The following is a 20579-nucleotide window of genomic DNA, read 5'->3' as shown; positions in this document are numbered from 1 at the left end:
AGTACATAGTTTAAAACACTAAAGTCAGTCCTTGGTGCTATACGGGGCTGTAAAAACACATAGTCAGTGAGGAGATGTGCAACTGATGCAAGAGGACAATAACTCCTTCAGTAAATGTCTGAAAAAATGAGTCACCCTCACTTATGAGATCATAGTTACGCCCCTGATGTTCATTCACCAACAAAGTACATGGTGGTCAATATGGGTTCAGTTCCACATACCTGACTTTGAGTAGCCTTGGATGCCAGAAAACATACTTGCATGAAAGGAAAGCAGAACCAGCATAAACAACAACTCCAGGATCATTCTGATCCAAGTTGAAATTTCTATGAAAAAGGACAGTATGGATATTAGATGTAGCCCAGTACAGATCTAGACTAAAGGCAGTTCAACGTTTTTGAACATGTCCAAGTGATTGCTTAAACGTAACATGTCTCTTAAATTTAGTTGTCTCCTTGTTTTGAGTAAACATTTTGTAGTTCTGCAATCCCCCCCAAACTACCAACACTTGTTTATCAAGCTGGGGATTTTATGTAAAAGGTTGTAGCATTAGGAGAAAAATTTTAATTACATTATTTCTATTGCTCTCATGAAACGTAGATTGATCCATGCCCACATATACCAGTGTACTGTTACACCGCAGCAGATTTTTCACCCTATTACTGATCTGAAACTAATACACAGAAATCTCAGGAGCCTATTAAACAAGTTGGACTCAAGAAAGGTTTGGATACACTCAACAAAATGCTGATGTTATCATGTTAACCACAACCTGGGTTTCAAAATCTGTGTATGATAAGCACATTTGAATAGATGGTTACAGTGTGTATCATGTTCACACATCAAGTTTAAGATGAATTTCATGCTTATAATGTGAGCAGTCACTGTGAAGTGGAGTTTAGATTTAAACTGACCCGGACCTGGAATTCAGGCCAGATCAAAATTATTTGCTTGTAGTGGGATCGGCTCAGACGAGTTTGATAAGCATATTTATAGCACAAAGAAAACTAAACAAGAATGCACAATATAGATCTACTTATTATAGTCTAAGTAGAGAAGAAGAGGAAGACAAAAAAAGAAAGGTAGAGAAGTTAGTGGAGCAGAGCACTGCACAATGTGCATGTATCCCTGCTCTGATCTGCTTTCTTTAATCACACATCCCAGAAGATTTGAACTGGAGTCCCAAGTTTCAACAAGCTGCAAAAATTGAGCTGGAAGTCATTAAATAAAAGCTAAAAACAGGAGAAGTTACACTGCTTTGTCAAATGGTGTTCTAAAAATGAAGGCAGTAAAAGGTTCATTATAAATATTACTTCTGGCTTGGGCCTGTAACTTAATTAACACAATACCTATGTGCTTGAGCTGGGCTGGATTTTTTAGGCCTGATCTAAAGCCTAATGAAGCACAATTTGAAAATGTTTGTTGAACAGTCTTTTTTTGCAGGAGCTTTTTTATTTCGACTCTGAGAAGACTGCTCTATTTAAAGTTATACTGTAGAAGAGACTCACCTGGTAGCAAATAGTCTTTGAAATGAAATACAATTTCCGCACAAATAGCAAGAACAGCCATCACAACAACAGCAATTCCTAAAAATGTTAAATATATTCCTATGGAATAAAAAAAGAAATATTAAGTTATTAACGTGGGTTTTGATGTGAACCCACATCAAAAGCATATTGATGTGGGTTCAGTTTCTTACAGTCATAACACTGAACACTCAGCATGCCAGATATTAGCATTAATACTGTCATAAAAAGGGACTTGCCTGGTATAAAATTAAAAAACCAGCCCACAGAAAAAACAGGACCCAGCAGAACCAGGAAAACCCGCACAATCAGGAGAATTCTGGTCCAAAATGAAATTTCTGTGAAAAAAAGTTAAATATTAAACATGTATACCCAGTACAGACCTAACATATTTTTTGCAGAAAGCGTAATAGTTAGAATAATTACTTTTACATAGAGAAATTTCTCTCCCTCTCCTCTCTCACTATGGACCTTTAACTTCAGTGGACAAACCTACACTTACACATCACTCTCTCGTTCTTTTCACAGAGAAGCAGTAGTCCTGAGCCCAGGAATCTCCATAGACAGTTTCATGATTAATTGTTTTTTTAAATAAACTTTTTAAAATCTTACTGTTCTCTGTGGAGCTTTGTGCAAAAGACATCTAAACAAAACCACAATAGTTTCACTTTAGTTTCATCAGACTAGAGGACATGTCTCCAGATGTGGTCATTATCGCTATGTGCATTTTCAAACATCAGTCTGGTGTATGTTTTGTTTCTTTTGGAGTAATGGCTTCCTCCTTCAGACCATGTCAGTACAGGACATGTGTGACTGTGGATAATGACTGTATTACCAGCTTCAGTAACATCTTCATAAGGTCTTTGGTTTTTGTTTCTTGATTTATGAATTCCATTTAATAATACCAAAATACAGCTGGTCCATTTCACATGCTACCTTTAGGAGCAAGCAGGACTAAATGGCATCAAAGAACAGTTTGAAATCCTATTTGTTAGCCTCTATCTAAGCTCCGGCCTGAGGAGGACGTTCCCTAGTGTGTCATATCCTATAATCTTAGCTTTGAGGGTGTTTCCTAACATGTAATTTCCTTTAGCTATAGCTTTGCAGCTAGCTAAAAGAGATGGAAGAAAAACACCAAATTATTTATTCTTAACAGTATAATGGTTGGATATTCACATCACATGTCAATACTTGTGTAAACTTCAAGCTTATGGAAATTGTTCCTTAAGATGAACCAGACGTCTGAAGCTCCACAATTATCTTCCTCATATCTTGGTTGATTTCTTTTGACTTTTGTCAAACAAGAAAGAAGTGTTTTAAAGGTGTGGATTTAAAATACATCTACTGTAAATAATTCAAATGTGTCTGACAGTAATCATTATGTATACAAATTTCTGAATTTGAAGAAAGCTATTAAAAAAATCTCAATATGTTCCTGCTAAGTTTAGCAAGTAGAAATAATTGTGGTAATTCTAAGTAACCAAAAACAAGAGACGTTTAGTCTGATTTAATGTCAGACAATGAGAAAAAAAATGTCGTTAGCTTTTTTACGTAAACTTATGGTTTCAACTGTACCTTTCTTTTCCATGAATTTATGGAGTAAGATTTTGCTTTGAAACAATAATGCCATTGACGTGACTGATCACATGTTTAATTTTAGTTAATTGGTCAACAATTAACTCATCTCAAGGTACCAACTTAAGTGATCTATAAAACATGGTTAGTGTGAATTTCCTGGCTTTAAAGAGAATAGCCTTGATTTTTTCTAAGTACAATCTGCCTGCAACTGGAAACAAAGTCCATTATCCACAATGATACCCGAGTATAATTAGTAACCTGATCCACTTTCCAATCTTCTGTAACATTTGACAGAAAAAAAGACCTTGTCACTTTAAATATTTTTGTATTGATAGTGAAACACAATATAAAAAGTAAAAATTGTGTGAATACTTTTGCTAAGCACTATGTCCTGTTCGCTTGTAGAAACCCAGTTCACAACAAGAAATGGATAAGTGGGTGGTTTTATGGAATACTGTGCTACTTTTATAATGAATTTGTACAATCTAAATTAATGTGGTTTCACTTCCTGATCATAGAAACTCTGAAAACTTTACATAATAATTGTGAATTAGACCTTAGCACCTCTGAAGCTTCCTCCACTTTTCTGAAAGAGCTCAAGGTCCACTACAGCAACTGGTCATAATCTAAGGAAAACTCAAAACCACAACATTTTAACATTAGCATTTATACTGCTGAAAACAAACTTACTTGATATGTATCGTTGTCGAAAATGGAACAAAGTGCTCACATTGATAGTGAGAAACAACAGCAGAAACAGGACACCTAAGGCCAAAGTTGGAATTTCTATGGAAAATAATATAAACAAGTTAGGATCTTAGAAATGCATGTCCAATACAGAATTCTTATGTTTTTTGAAAATAGAAGAAAACATATTTCTTAATTTTCTTTATTCTTTATGCATATCATTTTTCTCAAAAAATTAAAACGCAGTTGCCTTTTAACATTTTGAAAATCTATAGTATTAATATTGTTAATATTAGTAAATAAAACAGTTTTTTCAGGGTTTCGTTTTCTGTTTGTCTGCTTTATGAAATACTTTAAAATCATTTTCAAATGTCAAAAAATAAAATATGTAGTTTGACTTTATGCAATTAGAACCCCACTCTTTGTTCAAATACTTGCATTTTCATTATGTATGGGTCTAATTCGAGTGCCTTTTATGAAGCTGAGTTACTAAATGAGATTATATGATGTGTGAACAATGCAGGGTTCTTGATCTCGAATCCATAGCGACTCTGAAGCTTCATTTGATTTTTCATGGCTCCATAAGTGAAATGGTTACAATTGCTCAAAGGCAAATTCACAAAACTTCAACATGTTAGAGATTTGGAATGAAAATGTTGGAAAAGATACTTACTTGACTTAAATTTATGTTGGAAATAGAATAAAAGGGCCCCGGAAACAAGAACAAGAACCAGCAAAACCAGTAAAACCAAGAGAATTCTGGCCCGAGTAGAAATTTCTTTGGAAAACATAGAAACCAGTTAGATCTTAGAAATGCTTGCAATGTACAGACCTCTTATATTTTTTTGAACAGATTACTGCTGTAGATTGAACAAATTTCTTTGCATATGTCAAAGTCTTTGATCATTGTGAAAATATTAACATTCTAATATCAATGTGTGAAAACTGTTCTGTGTTTTTGTAATTATTCTTCAGGAAGTACCTCAAAATGACTGTTAAATGGCCAAAAGCAAGTATACTGCAATTTATATAGTTAAAACATCATATTTTGCACAAATAGTAGCATTTTAAGAACTCAAACTTGTTTGTTCAAAAATACATCCAGTCTTAAGGGAATCCTGGGTTTATGGAATACTACAGACTTTACATTTCCATGACAAACTTAGACATTATCTGTACCCCCATTCACTCACAGCAGTATATGTTATTGTTCATGTAATATAATTTCCCTATGTTCAAAATTTAAAACTCAGCTTATCTAAAAATTTAAAACTTCATGTTAGGAAATGAAACTCTTTAATGTAAAATGATGTCTTCTCTGAGTCACCTTTCTGTATCAGCTCAATTTTTCCAAAACTTCAGCATGTGAGACATTAGCATTGAAATGGTTGTGAAAGGACTTACCTGACATTAAATATTGTCGGAACTTAAAAAAAAGGCTCACAAAAATGGTAAGAACCAGCAAAACCAGCAGAACCAGCAGAACCCAAGTTGGAATTGCTATGGAAAAGAAAAAGATAGGTTAGATCTTAGAAAACACAGCCAGAACTGAAGTTCTTATTTTCTGGAAAGTTTAATAGTATCTCTAGCTTTAATTGCATAATTAACTTAACATATCTCAGTTACCTTTAGAATTGTTTTGAACATTGGTAAAATCTTTACAATGCAAAATCTTTACATTTTAATTAACATTTACAATCATTAATTAATGATTAATTAATTATTAGGTAATTAATGAATAATTAATTGTTGATTAATGCCATTAATTAAGAATATTAATCTTATTAATTTTCTTAATGACAATGAGAACATTAAGATTTTCCTAATGTCAGTTTGTGAATTGTGAAAGCATTTTGGGATTAAAATGTACCTCCTTCAGGAGCCATAAATGTTGGAAGATTTATACATTTCCCACAATTCTATCAACAACAAATTTGCAAACACAACTACTCTAAATACACAGACGTCCATGCACCCGCTCACTCACATCCCCACACAAATTCAAATTGTTAAAGGTCATCCAAACACAAGTTCCAATTTCATAAATGTAGTTGATTCATCTGATTTAATAAAGTCGATCAAGCAATCAACCTTGATACCATCTTGAGATGCGCTTTTTGAAACAAAACTGCTGACCTTTGACATTTAGCTGAACTTCTGACAGCTTAATTTCTTCTTCTTCATTAATGATGGTGCAGGTGTAATTCCCACTATCAGAGACAGGGGGTTCATTAAGAGTGAGGCTGAAGTCACCAGAGGCCAGAGCATCGGCTCTCATTGATGTTCGTCCATTGAAAATCTGATTTTGTCCACGTAGGTCGTCTCCTTCTCGTCTTTGATGGACAGTGTTGGGATTAAGATCATAGCGGCTCCATTTCACTGTAACAATCTCTTCCAATACTTGATGGTACTGACAGGGAAGCACAACAAATTGGGCCCACTGAACCTCCACCTTTACGGTCAAAGCATCCTTAGAGGCTGGGAGCAAAACTAAACAAAAGACACATTAATATTCAGGTATAATAAATAACTTGAATATACATACACACACACATATGTATATGTGTGTGTGTATGTATACAAACAGGTGACTACTGACTACTGACCTTTGACATGGAGCTGCACGTCTGATAGCTTTTTTTCTCCATCATCAGTGATACTGCAGATATAGATCCCGCTGTCAGAAAGTTGGGGTTTTTTCAAAGTGAGGCTGAAGTCGCCAGAATCTAGAGAAAGAGGCGTCATTGATGTTCGTCCTTTGAAAAGTTGATTTTGTGAATGTAGGTCGTCTCCTTCTCGCTGTTGATGTACAGTGTTGGGATTGAGATCATAGCGGCTCCATTTCACTGTGAGAATCTCTTCTAATACTTGGCTGTACTGGCAGGGCAGAACGACAGACCTCCCTTATAAACCTCCACTTTTACAGTCAAAGACTCCCGAGATGCTGGAAGGGTATAAAAACAAAAGGCGTGTTTTAAACCAGTGTGTTGAAATAGATTTAAATCTATTGAAATAGATTTAAATAGATTTATGTTGCTATTGTTGTAACATTAGCAACATATAATATTGCTAATGTTGCCAGTGCTGATCTGAAGCATCTAGCTCTTGTTCAGCTTGGATGTAAAAAAAACAGGTTAAAAGAAAAGTCAAAAGTAAAAATTTAAAATCCCACTGTCCTCAAATCTGAAGCAATCCAGTTATGAGGGCAGACAATACAAGAGAAACTATAAAAACTGAGTATATTAAATAACTAACTGGCAGAACTATCATATGAGGACGGGAGAGAGCAGGAAAAGTTCTCTCCCGATGGATAAAATGTACTTTGTGTAGCAAACGCATGCATTATTTGTAACACAAGGTATGTTTCATAAAATAATGAATTGCAGGAGGACATACATTGGTGAAACTAAAAAAAGTTACACTTACAAAACATACACAAACTAAAATAAAGGGATGAACATGATGTTAACAGGAGCATCTGACCAAGAGCTGCCTGACTGGGAGACATTTCTTTATGCAGGAGAGTTGATTGCTGAACAATTAGCAGGACTGATTAGAAATCAGGTGCCACTGTGCCAAAAAGGTGTCAATAACACCAACAGACATTACAGTTTGCAGAGGTTTGAGTTTTACTTTGAAATTAAAAGTTGGACTTCAGACTAAATTCAGAAGGTTCCAGTAATTATTAATGGAAGGAAACAAAACAAAAAGTTTTTAGCCTTGATTTAAAGAAAGGAAGGTTGTTTCAGATTAAAGAAAGATAAAAAGTGAATAATACTTCTTCCCATTTTGTTCTGATTCTGGGATCCACATGGTGTTAAGTTTCTGCAAGAGCATAATGCAACAAGGATGCTGTATGTCTGCACAATGCGGTGACTATCAAAATACTCTTTTACATATGTTTATTCTGAGAATTACATTATTCACGATATACTGCAATGAATTGACACCGATTTGCCTTATTGAAAGCAAGGTTGTACATAGTTAAGAATTACAGAGCATTTAAATGTACCTTGTAATTACTTTATCGCCTGCTAAAAGGGGGGGAGGGATGAAAATAAGTTTAAGAAGTCTAAGCTTAGAAAGAAGAAGATCTTACCGTAAAGAAGGAACAGAAACACCACAAACAGCTCCATTTTCCTACATGTTCAAACACCAAGACCTTGAAATCATTGACAGTGTTTCACAGAGTGAACTAAAACCTAATCAAAATTTCCCTCTGTTAGTGATCAAAGGTCAACTCAATAAAATATCCTTTGTCCAATCAGTATAAGTATAGAAACAATTTCACTTAACCCTTTCACCTGAAAATACAATAAATTATACTTGAAAATGTTTAATAAAACAAAGTAAAAGAGAACAAATTACTGTAGCTATGAAAAAAGATGAGAATCAAACAGCCAGATTTACACGACAAGAAGCTAGAAATCCCAACAATAAAAGGACAAGTGGTCTCACAATCTTTTAGTTCTCAACTTCCAAACTGAACCTTTCTTCCTCCATTGCTTTCTCATATTATCTGCCTTCATCTGCTTCTACTTGAGCAAGAGGACATAATTTAATAGGTTTCATAATCAAATCCACGCTTTGTTTAAATTATGTGTGCATTGTCATGAATGGTCAAGTTTGACAGCATTTACATATAAATACTATACCCATACATTTATCAATAAAGCTAGGATTTATTAAAAATGCAGTCTGACTGTAATTTTTCTGTAGGTGCAGCATGATGTTTGTAGATTGACTACAGCGAACCCTCCAGTGCGGCTCGACACTCGGTGGGTTCCAGTAACCAGTGGACAACAATCCAGAGGTCCCCCAAGGATTCGTCATGCCTCCTGATAAGTTTCTCTGTGGCTTCTCTATGCCTCCTGTCAGAAGTTCATTGGTTCTCCCAGTCATCCATCTAAAGCACAAGTGTCAAACTCAAGGCCCGGGGGCCAAATATGGCCCGCCGCAGCTTTTTATGTGGCCCTCTAGACTCTAAATTACATCAATAAGTCCTTCCAGTTTTTCACAAATCTGCAAAATTCACACAAAATCAACAAATTTCCAAACTTTTTCTGATTTTACTGCAAATTTTCTCAAATTTGGTCAAAATCATTGAATTCGTAACTGATATGACAGGTGATGAGGAATAACATTTAATATCATACGTTACCACAAATATTGTAAAAATTCCTTACAAACATTTCTAAATGTTCACCACAAAATCTGTCATTTGATTGCAAAAAAACCTAAAATGATCACAAAATCCCAGAGGAACAGCTATTTATTGATATTTTTGCAGTTTAATTGGTTTTATCAATATATTCTGGCACAACTGGCCCTTTAAGAACATTTCGATTTTTGATATGGCCCAAAATGAAAAGGAGTTTGACGCCCCTGATCTAAAGTCTGTTTTTTGTTTTTTTCTGCCTCCAACCAAGGGCCCCTTTGCCCTCTAAACTCTTCAGGGTAGCAGCCATTAGGGAGGGGTCCTTTGGAAAACAGTTTAGAGACGAGTTTGGGAGTCATACAGGGAGTGAAAGGATTTTTAATTATGAAAAAGAGAAAAAACTACAGCAAATACATCTTGTGCATTTATCCTTATTTTAATTACTCTAAAATACCTGTGTCTCTACACTGTAATCCTTAAAAATCGAAGTTGGATTCCTTGTTTGTGCACACAACCTGGGCAAATAAAGCTATTCTGATTCTGGTTCAGAAAAGGAGAGAGATGAATGTTATGTATTGCAGGAGACAAACACAGAACAGCAAAAATCAAGGAGTCTAAACTATTTTTTTCCTATTTAGTTTAAAGAACTGAAATAAGTTATAATACATAATAATACTAAAACTAAACTTCAACTAAATGAACTGAAGAGATGAATCTTAAGTTTGATTTTAGTATTACTAAACTCTCAGCTGCTCTCAGGTTGTCAGGAAGGCGGCGAAAGAAGAACACGTCAACCTTTGTCTTGATTTTATATTCTGATTTGGAAAGTTGGACTTCAGCATGTAATTCAGTGAAGACGCTGGAACAAATCTTCAGGGTGTGGCTTTATCTCTTGGTAACTGGAAATAAGTCAAAACAGGACAAGTTCTTGCTTCATTCTGACACAAACAGTGATCCAAACAGATTTTTCACACAGTTCAGTCACATTCCAGATCTGCTTGTTGTTACTTTCCACTGAACTTCAGTCTAGTGTGGAAAACATGTCTTAACTGGTCTTGTTTCATCCCCGTTCCTCAGTCTGTATAGAAGCCAAAATGTTATCTGATCTTCCTCTACCCTTAAAATGTCCTTTTAATGATTAACATCCTTACTGGTTGCACTCAGTCGTCTTTTAAAGTGGCTTACAAAGAGTAGTTGTAATTTTTCACTCTCAGACGAACTTACTAAACACACTTGCTTATTATCAGATGTACCAACCATGTGGATTTGACCCAGACATTTTCCCTAACTCTAAACAAGACGGTCCACTCTATTAGGACCGGGGTTTTGGTTCCCATTAAGCCCTTTGGACTTCATGAAGTTGGTAAATATGCCAGAAATGGTCCTAGAAGAATAGCGAAAGATACACATATTAATGTTTCATTCTCAGGTTCAAAATACTGTGGTAGTTGCCAAACCCTTAAATCAACTCAACAGCTTCTCACTGAAACCAAATCTAATCCTAATAAAGATTAGATGTGATAGGACAATTTAGCTTTTTTTAAATTTAAATAGGAAAACTCTTAACAGGATGACACTTTTTCTATAACATACAAGCTCCACACATACCCACAGACTAGTTCATTTAGATATTGTTACTCATTTAGAAGTATTTTTTCAGATACTCCAAAACAAAATCAGTTCTGATTTACAGTTAATTAACTTGATAAATGTGGCCTGTTTCCTATATTTAAAGACTTTTACTGTAGAATAACTGCAGGATTGATGTAATGATGGTGGCTGATAATAAACCAAGTTCTTATCAAGAACCAAATGTCTATTACTGAACATAGAAAGTACATTAGTAAATACAGCAAAAGGTTTCATTAATGTTTACCTGTTTACCATCTTGACAAGCTGGTTGAATGGTCCATTTCCTTTTTGACAGTGTCCTCTAGTGGTGAAAGATGATATCTAAGATTACAGAACAATAGTTGATCCTGCTTTTAGCTCCTGGGAAACATCTTTCTGAACAGATATTAATAAAAGTGAAAGAGGGCATAATCTAATGGGAAAATATTTTATGTAATTTTGTTGTGCAATTTATTCTTCAAAAGATAAAACTATTACCACATGTAATTCAACACTATTTATAAAAACAAACAATTTAGTCCTTGTGGCTAAATCTGGCATAACATTTGTATGGCTGTTCATTAAAATGCACTGTCTGCAAGAAAAGCAACAAAAAATGTCTGCAATGAAAATTGAAGAATAGTTTATATTTTGGATACATAATTCATCACTTATACACAGAGACCATCTTTCAATGTTCAGTCTCAGCTAATTGGAGACCCCTGATCTAATTCATAAAGGTTGGGCAACTTTGTGTAAAATTATTTTACTCAAAGCTAATTTTTTTGTTCGAATGACGAATAAAACCTCTAGTTTAAAAGTAGTTTAGGCTGACATTTTGACTAAGAGGTTTCTGAATAAAAGGTCTGCAAATTAAGCAGAAACACATGAACCAAGACTTTAAGACATCTTCATTTTATCTAAGGGAGTAAAAGTCTTGGCCCCATCAATATTCACTCACATAAGAATCAAAATCAGCTTTAGTGTCCAAGTTTGTGGAAACAAACAAAGGATTTTACTTTGGTTCCACTTTTATCTCATGACATTTAAAATATAACAAGTATATTAAAATGGCAAAAATAAAAATATGTTTTCTTCAATGGTTTTACAAAAGAACGACTAGGTTGAACATGTCGAAATAGCACTGAAAGTCTGAGCAGTTTGTGTCTAGCATGTGTGGGATCTGCAGAGATGTTAGCTGCCAATGGAGGAACTTTAAGCTCTGATGATTCTCTCTGCAGACCTGAATGTTCCTTGTAGTCTGAACTCTTTCAAGCCAAACCATGCAGTGATGGACGAACCCAGGAGGACAGATTAAATAGACGTATAGAAGATGATCTCACACATGTGACATATGATGTGCAATACATCAAAGTACTAGAAATACTGGATCAGAACTTTGCATGTATTTTAAAATACTTGATCTGCTTTTCTTTACTTTTATTTTTCATAACTGAATCAGTCAAAAAGTTATCTATACTGATTATCAGTAATTCGTACAAGAATGTATTGATTCACCAGTCAACTATGAACTACATGCCACAGTATTTTAAATCACTATATTTCATCTGTACAACCAGAAATCAGAGACTAAAACTACCTGTTGTCACATTTAAAGAGCTGATTGTTAATTCTTATATTAAGAATTTAAAATTTCTCATTTCCATCAGGTAATTAAATGAAATTACACATGTATCTTTGAATCAAAATCTCTGTAATTGTTACTATTATTTTTATTAGTTAAGTAGTTAATTTTGGTTCACCAGAAATTTGGTGAAACAAAAAGCAAAATGAAACACTACAAACACTTCCTCTATCCTGTAATACTGTTTTTAGAAATAAATCAGAGCCATGATCCAAAACGAAAAAAATCTCATAAAATAAAACAAATAAAACATTTTAACTAAGCTGAACTTTTCTTCTGAAACTCTGTTACGGCCCCTGGCCTCTTGAGGCTGTGCAGGCTCTTTGTTTTTTTTCTATTATGCAGGATCAGCTGTGCGGGCACAGCTTTCTGACTGGCTGCCTAGAAGCTGCAGGAGAGCAGCCACCCCATTGGAGCAGCAAAGCCAATCAGATGTTGATGAGACCCACCTGCACCATATAAAAGAAGTCTGAGTTCATTCCTCCAGTGGGGCAGCTAGCAGGAAGAGGTTGTGTAAAGCTGACCCCCACCTTCCGCGTTTGGTGACTGTTTTGGACAGTTTGAACAATTTTGTTTTCGCTTATTTTGCTAAGTGGTTTGAAGCTGCCTTAGGTAAATCTTGAACAAGCTAGAGGCTTGTGTTTGGGGAGGTTTTGGTGCTCCCTTTTGTCCTTTCTTTTTGGTTGTTTTGAGTTACTTTAGACTGATGTGTTTGCACATCTTGTTATTTAATTTGCACTCAGTGATTTCTGCATTTGTTGGTCCTTTACTTTTGTTTAATTGGGTTAAGTTGTATTGTGTTTTGGTTCTGTGAAAACCTTCATTTTGTAATAAATCATTTTTTCATTCCACTTTTTTCTCTGGACACATTTTTATGTTACCGCCCCTGGACCCCTAGACCATGGGGGCGTAACAAACTCCAACTTTGGTTTCTCCCCAACTCTTCAGCTAATTTCTTTGCTCCCAGGGTTCCAAGAGGACACAGGACTTTATACTGACGTCCAAATTGATCTGAACATTTTTATCTACTAGTTTGAGACCAGTAAATTAATCCATTATTATTTTAGCTCCCATAGAATATTTTAGTTCATATTTTTCCCAGATTCCATCTCCTGAATATTTCTCTCAGGAGCTGATTGAATTTTCCTTCCACACATTTCCCCCCCAGTTTGTCTTTTGCAGCCTTGTACAGTGTCTTCGTGGCTCTTCCTTCCAGGACTTCACAAACAGTCATGTTAACATTTTAATCTGTTGACAAACAGGAAGATGGGATGAAATCTTAGCTTAAGCCACTCTCCTGGTTTCGTGAAACCAGGAGAGTGGAGGAACATTGGAGGAAGAAGACAGAGCACAACACGTTACTAAAATACTATTGTAACTTCAAGTTTTAAATAAAATCATGAAATTATTCATTTAAATTAATCTGTAAAGTGTTTAAAACATTTTATATAGGTGGCTAAACAAAAGCAAAAATATCTATTGTCAAATTAACACTAAACCTGAAACCTTCTAAATGTTTTGGCCATAAACCACCTTCATCTTCAGTTTATTTGTAATAGCTTGATTTGCCAGTAGAGGGCGCCAGCAACTCATGGTCTACAGAGACTGAAGCTCCTGTTGGAGAATAAATGTGTTTAGAAATAAGCAAAGACTCATGTTCTCTTCTGCATGAGTGAACAGCTCCACATTATCATTGAAATACATTTACATTATAACATTTCAATAAACAAATCCAAGGATCAGTAGTAAAGAGTTTTGAAAAGGCAATAAAAACAAATGAAAGTGTATAAACTATTTCCAATAAATATCCATTCCAATAACTTTAGAAGTGCTTGCAGTGTTTCTCTTTAGAATTTAGTGTACATATAAGGATTCAGCTTTGTATGTGAAAATTGAGATTTTTAATCTCCATAATTTCTATCCTCTATACTGCTCGCTCCTTGTATGTTGGTTTTCTATGTGTTTTTTTTATTGCTTTTGCTCTTTTTTACTGTTTTTACTGTGAAGCACCGTGACTGCTGTCTGAGAGAAAGGTACTGTATAAATAAAAATAACTTGCTTACTTTTACTTACTTGTAATTAAAAGTACGTAAAATGTTTTACTTCAATAAGGAAGTAAAATATTACTTCAAAATATAAAACGAAATTTTCAAGTATGTTCGATAAATGTTTAAGAAAATCATGGATTTAAAATTGAGAAATAAGTCAGAAACTCAAATTGCTTTCCTTAGAAACTTTTTATTCAAATATTTGTCATTTTTGTCAGTTGTTTTATTAAACGTGTGTTGGTTATTTATGTTTGACAGACCTTTAGTCCTGTAAAATCTTCAAACTTATTTGATTTTTTTCTTTCTTTGCTTTGTACCATGTTTGAATCCTACATAGCTTAATTCATTGATCAGAGTTCAGACTGACGGTAAACTTAAAGCTGCCCGTGATCAAACTGGGAGGAAGTGATTACTTTCTAAAAATTAAACAGATACATTTTTCTTAATGTTGGTGACGGTGCTTTGATTTTTTTCCCATACTTTAAGCCACAACAATTCTCTGAAAGGATAATGAAAGTATTTGATTAAAATTTAGCAACAGGGAAAAAACTAAAGTTGAACTTCCTTTTATTCACAGCACTGCTTCTTTTGCAGTAAAGCTGTAGGTGTGGAGGTAGAACATTCCCTAATGAACAGATCAAAGACCAAGAAGTCAAAATGTTTCAGAAAGAAATGTCTGAAGTAACCAGGAAGAATAAGTACAGGAAGTGGTGATCACTGAGGGGAGGCAGGTGAGGTAATGAGAAAAGTATTGGGCGCAGAGGTGACACAGGAGTAAAACAACCGTCCCATGTACGGAAGCTCCAGTTTTCCATGCAGCCATCATGGGTTCGAGTCCCAGCCCTTCTACCTTTCCTGCATGTCTTCCTTCTCTCTCACAACCTACTTTCCTGTCAATTCACTGTCAAACAAAGGCCACTAGAGCCAAAATGAATCCTTTAAGAAAAGTACTAAACTCATGGGCCAAGATCAAACAAACATCTGATGAACAAGATAAACTTAAGAACATTCCAATCCAAATATATCTTAGAAGTGTGTATGTTTCTCTTTTGTAACATTTAATTAATTTATTTATCTTTGAAATCAAGCAACTCAACCTGCTTTAAAACCTATGATGCTGTTGTACAAAAAGAACTTAAAAACCAACGACGTGACACCACTGCAAAACATTGGAGAAATGAAATCTTTTCAGCTTTGACAATTTTATACATTTTTCTTTTTTGAAATTGACTTTTAAAATATATCAACTGTCTTGTCCCAGATTAGCAGAATGACTTTAAAAGCCAGCAGCCCAGGAGTTGTCACTTGAGACGGATTTAATGGAGACTGTAGACCTGCAAAATACAAAACATCATTCAGAGGCGCTCATGTCTGAAATGGTTTACAATCAGAAACAATGTTAACAGATTTTACAGTTTTTAATTCCCAGGTGAAACAACGGCTGAAACAAAACAAATATGTAAACACTGATGTATAGCAACCTACTTTGTTGTGGAGAATGTGTCTTCTGTAATATACATTTTTATCTATTTTTTGTTAATACAACAATGCTCAGTAGTCTATCTAATTCAGCAGGTTTGCGTGGATGAACACTTTTCTTAAACTGGTCAAATGTGGACGAGATTTTATAGAAATTAATGTCTCCGCTATTTTTAACCAATGTATACAACACTGAGTCTGTAAAAGACAGCAAAGATTTACAGTTAAAATTCAGTTTTTAACTGTATTTATTCTTTCATGTTTATTCAGTCAAATCCAATGAAGTTTGCACCTGCTGTGTAATTCACAAGAACAAAACATTAATTAATAGAAACTTAAAGAGCTGTTAACTGGAATTTAGTTGTACATTTTTTCTTCCTCCAACCGCTTCAGTTCCCTGGAAGCAACTCAGATGTCACTAAAACATGAGGATGTGTGACAAACTTTCTCTTTCATTACAAAGTATCTCCTTTAATTAAAATACAAATATCTGTTTCATGACAAGAGGCTCATCAATATTCTGAGACATTAATGATTATTAGTTACTTGGGCTAAGAATGTTGTGTGTTAATGGCTGAGAATTAGTATTTAGAAACTAAAGAAAGATTCTTCTATAAAGTAGTTTCACATGAACACAATCTTCTTTTGGATCTTGTAATTTTGTTATGAATTTTATGCAAAATTCATAAACAGAGCCCAAATTACCCAGTTCAAGAAATGCAGTTAAAAAGATGGATCCAATGCAATGAGTTTAAAACAAGTGAGATGTGAGCCTGCATGATTTTATCCCTGATTTTTTTCTGATTCTACACCTGATTCCCGGTCACAGGACGTCTTGGTCAGTGTCAGTTGGCCGACAGTTATCACAAAAAACTGTTAGTATGAGATGGGATGAACACCAGAGTCTCCAAATATAAGAGGGAACCCAACCTGACCCCCAGGCTGGGTTCCTGGTATTACTTACATGTAATGAAGTGTAAAGAATAAATTGTAATTCACTTATTCTATATAGAAACAAAGGGTTAAACTTAAACCTTTCCAGTTTACTGACATAGAGAAGAAATGGGATGGGGCTTACAAAGATATGATCTATGAAAATCCTGCAGCAACTTCCTCCTACTGGCATTTCATCTGCTTTCTTTACAGCAACAAGCCAGACCAGTTCAAGCAATGGAAAACTCATACATAATAGCAATAGACTTTGGAACTGCATACAGTGGGTATGTCTTCAATATCACACCCAGTGATGAAAAGCCAGACCCCCACTTAAAGATGTGGGGAAAAGAAATTGGACTGGACACTCCAAAGACTCCAACCTGCATCTTGTTTGATGAATCTGAAGAATTTGTGGCTTTTGGTTATCAGGCCACAGAAACATACAACTGCATGGGAGGGGAAAATGGAAAGAAACACTATTTCTTTCAAAATTTTAAGATGGCTCTCTATGGAAAAGTAAGTAAACTTCATCATTAAATGACATGTTGTAGTAATGTCTTCATTTCATACATTGTTTCAACAAGTGCTTCATTTCATGAAGACATAAACACAGTTACAGTTGTTAAAACGTTTTAGTTGCACTTCTGTCATTGGTGTTTGGGCCGACATGTGGAATTGTTTCTAACTGAGGACATGTTAGAAGAAGAAAAAAATATTTCAGTAACTCCATAAAGAGCTGCTTAACATCACCCTGTTATACATTTTAAAATTTTAGTTTAAATTGCAATGTGTCTGTTAAGTCTGCATTCATTTTTAACAGGAACTTAGAAGGGATATGAAGATCAAAGCAGCCAATGGGAAGGAAATGACGGCCCTGAAGGTTTTTACAGAGGCTTTGAGATTTCTGAAGGACGATGCATTAAAAACAATTAGTTCCAAGGCAGCAGGTATGGTACTCTTGGCTTCTGATTTCACCTGGGTCCTGACTGTTCCTGCCATCTGGGATCTTTCAGCTAAACAGTTCATGAGAGAAGCTGCAATGGAGGTGACAGCAGGTTTTTAGAGCTTTATTTTTCCTCACAAACATTCAGATGTTAGATTGCTTTCTTTCCCACTTTAGGCAGGTATTGTGGAAGAGGAATCTGAGGAAAAACTGGTGATTGCACTGGAACCAGAAGCTGCTTCAATCTGGTGTAAGAAGCTTCCATCAGATGGATTCATCGCAGAAAAACACAATGGTATTCCTTTGGATCAACGCCAAGGATCTCAGTACATTGTTGTTGACTGTGGAGGTACTTTGTATAATTCTGATCCAGTTTGACATGGTAGAACAAACTCAAGAAAATAATTAATTCATCATCATACCCTTCGGAATATATGACCTGAAGAATCAAGGTGTGAAAATAGTCTTTAATTCTTTCTTTTACAGGAGGAACCATTGACATCACTGTTCATGAAGTCCTGGAAGGAGGAGCCTTAAAGGAGCTGCACAAAGCCTCTGGAAACGATCTGGGAGGACAAACTGTAGACAGGAAGTTTAAAGAGTTCCTTAGAGAAATATTCACTGATGGAGTCTGGGATGAATATGAAGAAAAATATCCCAGTGAGGTTCAGAAGTTGATGTATGATTTTACTGTTCTCAAACAGCCAGGTGAAGATGTACAGTTCATATGTCCATTTAATCTGGGACAAGTAGCTCAGAAAAAGAAAAAGTTAGAGAAGTTCTTTGAGTCTGTGAAAGGTGCGTCCTGGAATGATGGATCAATAAAAATTTCCAAAGAAAAAATGAGATATTTCTTTGAGGAGAGTCTGCTGGGCATCACCAGGAATCTTAGGGAAATCCTTGATAAAAATTACAGAATTGAGTATGTTTTGTTAGTTGGGGGTTTCGCGAATAGCCAGATTCTGCATCAGTACATTATTGATCAGTTTAGTGATACCTGTAGGATTCTGTGTCCTTTCAGAGCTCAGGAAGCAATCATGAAAGGAGCTGTTGAGTTTGGAAGAAAACCGTCCTGGGTTGCATCTCGAAAAAGCCCCTACACATACGGGGTGGCCCTCTGTGAGCCCTTTGATGAGCTCAGACATAAGCCAGAAAAGAAATTCATGATTGGTGAGGAGAAATGGTGCTGTGATAGGTTCATGACATTGGTGCGTGTACGTGAAGATGTCCAGTGGGATGAGACTAGAGAACTCATCCTTTGTCCGGTAGAGGAAGATCAGACATGCATGATGATGAGATTTTATCGCACAGAAAGGAACTTTCCTAAGTATGTTGATGACTTGGGAGTTGAGGAAGTTGGTTCATTTGATGTTCCAATGCCTAACATTAGTGGAGGTAGAGAGCGCCAGGTGAAGTTAGAAATCAGGTTCGGCTCCACAGAAATAACAGCTACAGCCACAGACATGACTTCTGGTTCAAAAGGGTTAATCAAGTTTGACTTTGTTAGGACAGATGATCCAAGGTGTGTTGAGCCTTACGGTATTTATATTACTCTCCAGACGGAAAAACACTACCAGAATTAGATTAATGTAGAAGAATCAGAGTCAGTTTTTTAAAAAACTGTGCTGCTGAACTTTTTTGTCATTTTTTTAGTATGAGACTTTGTTGTCAATATCAAATGGTTAAAATATCAACTTTTGCTTAAAGACTTTTAAAGTACTTGAATTTCTTAAAGTATATCATGATCTGCAACCTGTAAATGAAGAAACTTTGCAGACCTTCGTAAGAATGATCAAAAATCAACCTTAATCACACATAACATGAACCATGTCTTTAGCAATTGGGGATTCATATGAAGAAACAGAAATTTGAGTTTAAATCAGTTAATTGATGTTATATTCTATGTTTTCAATATGTTTTAGGTGATAAGTGTGTTGATGTTATTTAAAGCAGCAGTTCTACCTTTGAAAATGAAGTTTTTTGCAGTTTGTGCTTTTTATTTTCTTGTACCTCAGCTATATTGCAGTACATTACATAGGGATGTTAGGGCTACAAAATAAAGAAAACAATAATTAAATCAATGTAAATATTTGATGTGCATGATTTTGGTGATGACAATCAAAATGTGACATTTGCTCAATTGTTGACTGTATTATGTTTATAACTTTGTTTTTTTGTATTTTATGATGTAAATCTGCCTTTCTGCTGAAATGTTATATGCAAATAAACTTTATTTATTGAGTTCTCCCTTGACAAGTACTTAGTGAAGTTAATGTCAATACACAGTGTCTCAAAGAACCACACCTGTTTAGCTTAAATATATTATCTTGATCTGAATGTGTTGTGGCTACTCTTCATCATACTAAGGTCCAAAAAACATAAATGCCAGAGCAGTCTCTCAGGAGGAGCTTTTCGACTCACTCAAAATAAAAAGCACTCGCGGAGAGTTTTCTGGTTTCACAAAAGAGTGTTTTTATTACTTATAAAAATAACAGAAATATTCTTCGAGTTGATGTCATACAAAAATTTAAATATGTTAATTTCCTACCACAAAATTATTTTACACCTCACTCCTTCACCAAACAATCAGATCAACCACAACAGTTGCTTTTGCTTCTTAATCACAGCAGGGGGCTCATTGATATGGAGGAATTAAGCTAAATAAATAAACAGATCTAGAGGGAACTACACAGTTCATGGCTCTGTGATGTCACCTCTTTTCACTCATGTCTTTGTTTTGTCTGAATGTTGCTATGTGCATATAAAGTATATTTCCCTCTTTTTATTTTATTTCATTACCTTTTAGAAACTGTGGGGCATTCACTATTAACCCATAAAAGGAATTAGAACAAGTACTCACTATTTAGACCAATGCTATAATTTTTAGATTATTCTAGTTTAGTAGTATTTTTTAGAAATTTTGGAGTACTCACTATTCAGACTAATATTATACTTAGATTATTATGCA

The 20579-nt window shown here is 35.0% G+C and overlaps 2 protein-coding genes across 3 annotated transcripts; one reads left to right on the top strand and one right to left on the bottom strand.

Annotated features, from left to right (window-relative positions):
* Nucleotides 1-1218: 1218 nt before the first annotated feature.
* Nucleotides 1219-7970, bottom strand: LOC114148771 (uncharacterized). Of its 2 annotated transcripts, XM_028024262.1 has the most exons (7): nt 7891-7970; nt 6398-6735; nt 5928-6281; nt 5196-5291; nt 4465-4569; nt 3795-3890; nt 1219-1864 (listed from the first exon to the last, which is right to left on the bottom strand). In XM_028024262.1, the coding sequence occupies exons 2-7, from the start codon at nt 6534-6536 to the stop codon at nt 1638-1640; spliced, it is 1017 nt and encodes a 338-aa protein (XP_027880063.1). In that variant the 5' UTR covers nt 6537-6735; nt 7891-7970; the 3' UTR covers nt 1219-1637. The 2 variants fall into 2 exon arrangements, with proteins under 2 accessions (XP_027880063.1, XP_027880064.1); XM_028024263.1 differs by lacking the exon at nt 6398-6735 and having other exon boundaries at nt 5928-6269; nt 7891-7954.
* A 9632-nt stretch (nt 7971-17602) lies between these two features.
* Nucleotides 17603-19339, top strand: LOC114148769 (heat shock 70 kDa protein 12A-like). Its single transcript, XM_028024260.1, has 3 exons — nt 17603-17713; nt 17789-17960; nt 18098-19339. The coding sequence occupies exons 1-3, from the start codon at nt 17618-17620 to the stop codon at nt 19192-19194; spliced, it is 1365 nt and encodes a 454-aa protein (XP_027880061.1). The 5' UTR covers nt 17603-17617; the 3' UTR covers nt 19195-19339.
* Nucleotides 19340-20579: the final 1240 nt, after the last annotated feature.

The sequence above is a fragment of the Xiphophorus couchianus genome, chromosome 7, assembly GCF_001444195.1.
Source record: "Xiphophorus couchianus chromosome 7, X_couchianus-1.0, whole genome shotgun sequence".
NCBI lineage: Eukaryota > Metazoa > Chordata > Actinopteri > Cyprinodontiformes > Poeciliidae > Xiphophorus > Xiphophorus couchianus.
Note: the sequence above shows the minus strand (reverse complement) of the source record. Positions and strands in the feature narration are given on the sequence as shown.

What these genes read in the sequence shown, in the direction of transcription:
- LOC114148771 (XM_028024262.1), bottom strand. Translation starts at nt 6,536, where the DNA reads ATGACGCCTCTTTCTCTAGATTCTGGCGACTTCAGCCTCACTTTGAAA. An exon ending in CGTGCAGCTCCATGTCAAAG is followed by an intron (nt 6,282 to 6,397) that starts GTCAGTAGTCAG and finishes TCTTTTGTTTAG; the next exon opens with TTTTGCTCCCAGCCTCTAAG. An exon ending in TCGACAACGATACATATCAA is followed by an intron (nt 1,865 to 3,794) that starts GTAAGTTTGTTT and finishes TTTTTTTCACAG; the next exon opens with AAATTTCATTTTGGACCAGA.
- LOC114148769 (XM_028024260.1), top strand. Translation starts at nt 17,618, where the DNA reads ATGGTACTCTTGGCTTCTGATTTCACCTGGGTCCTGACTGTTCCTGCC. An exon ending in TGAGAGAAGCTGCAATGGAG is followed by an intron (nt 17,714 to 17,788) that starts GTGACAGCAGGT and finishes TTCCCACTTTAG; the next exon opens with GCAGGTATTGTGGAAGAGGA. An exon ending in CATTGTTGTTGACTGTGGAG is followed by an intron (nt 17,961 to 18,097) that starts GTACTTTGTATA and finishes TTTCTTTTACAG; the next exon opens with GAGGAACCATTGACATCACT.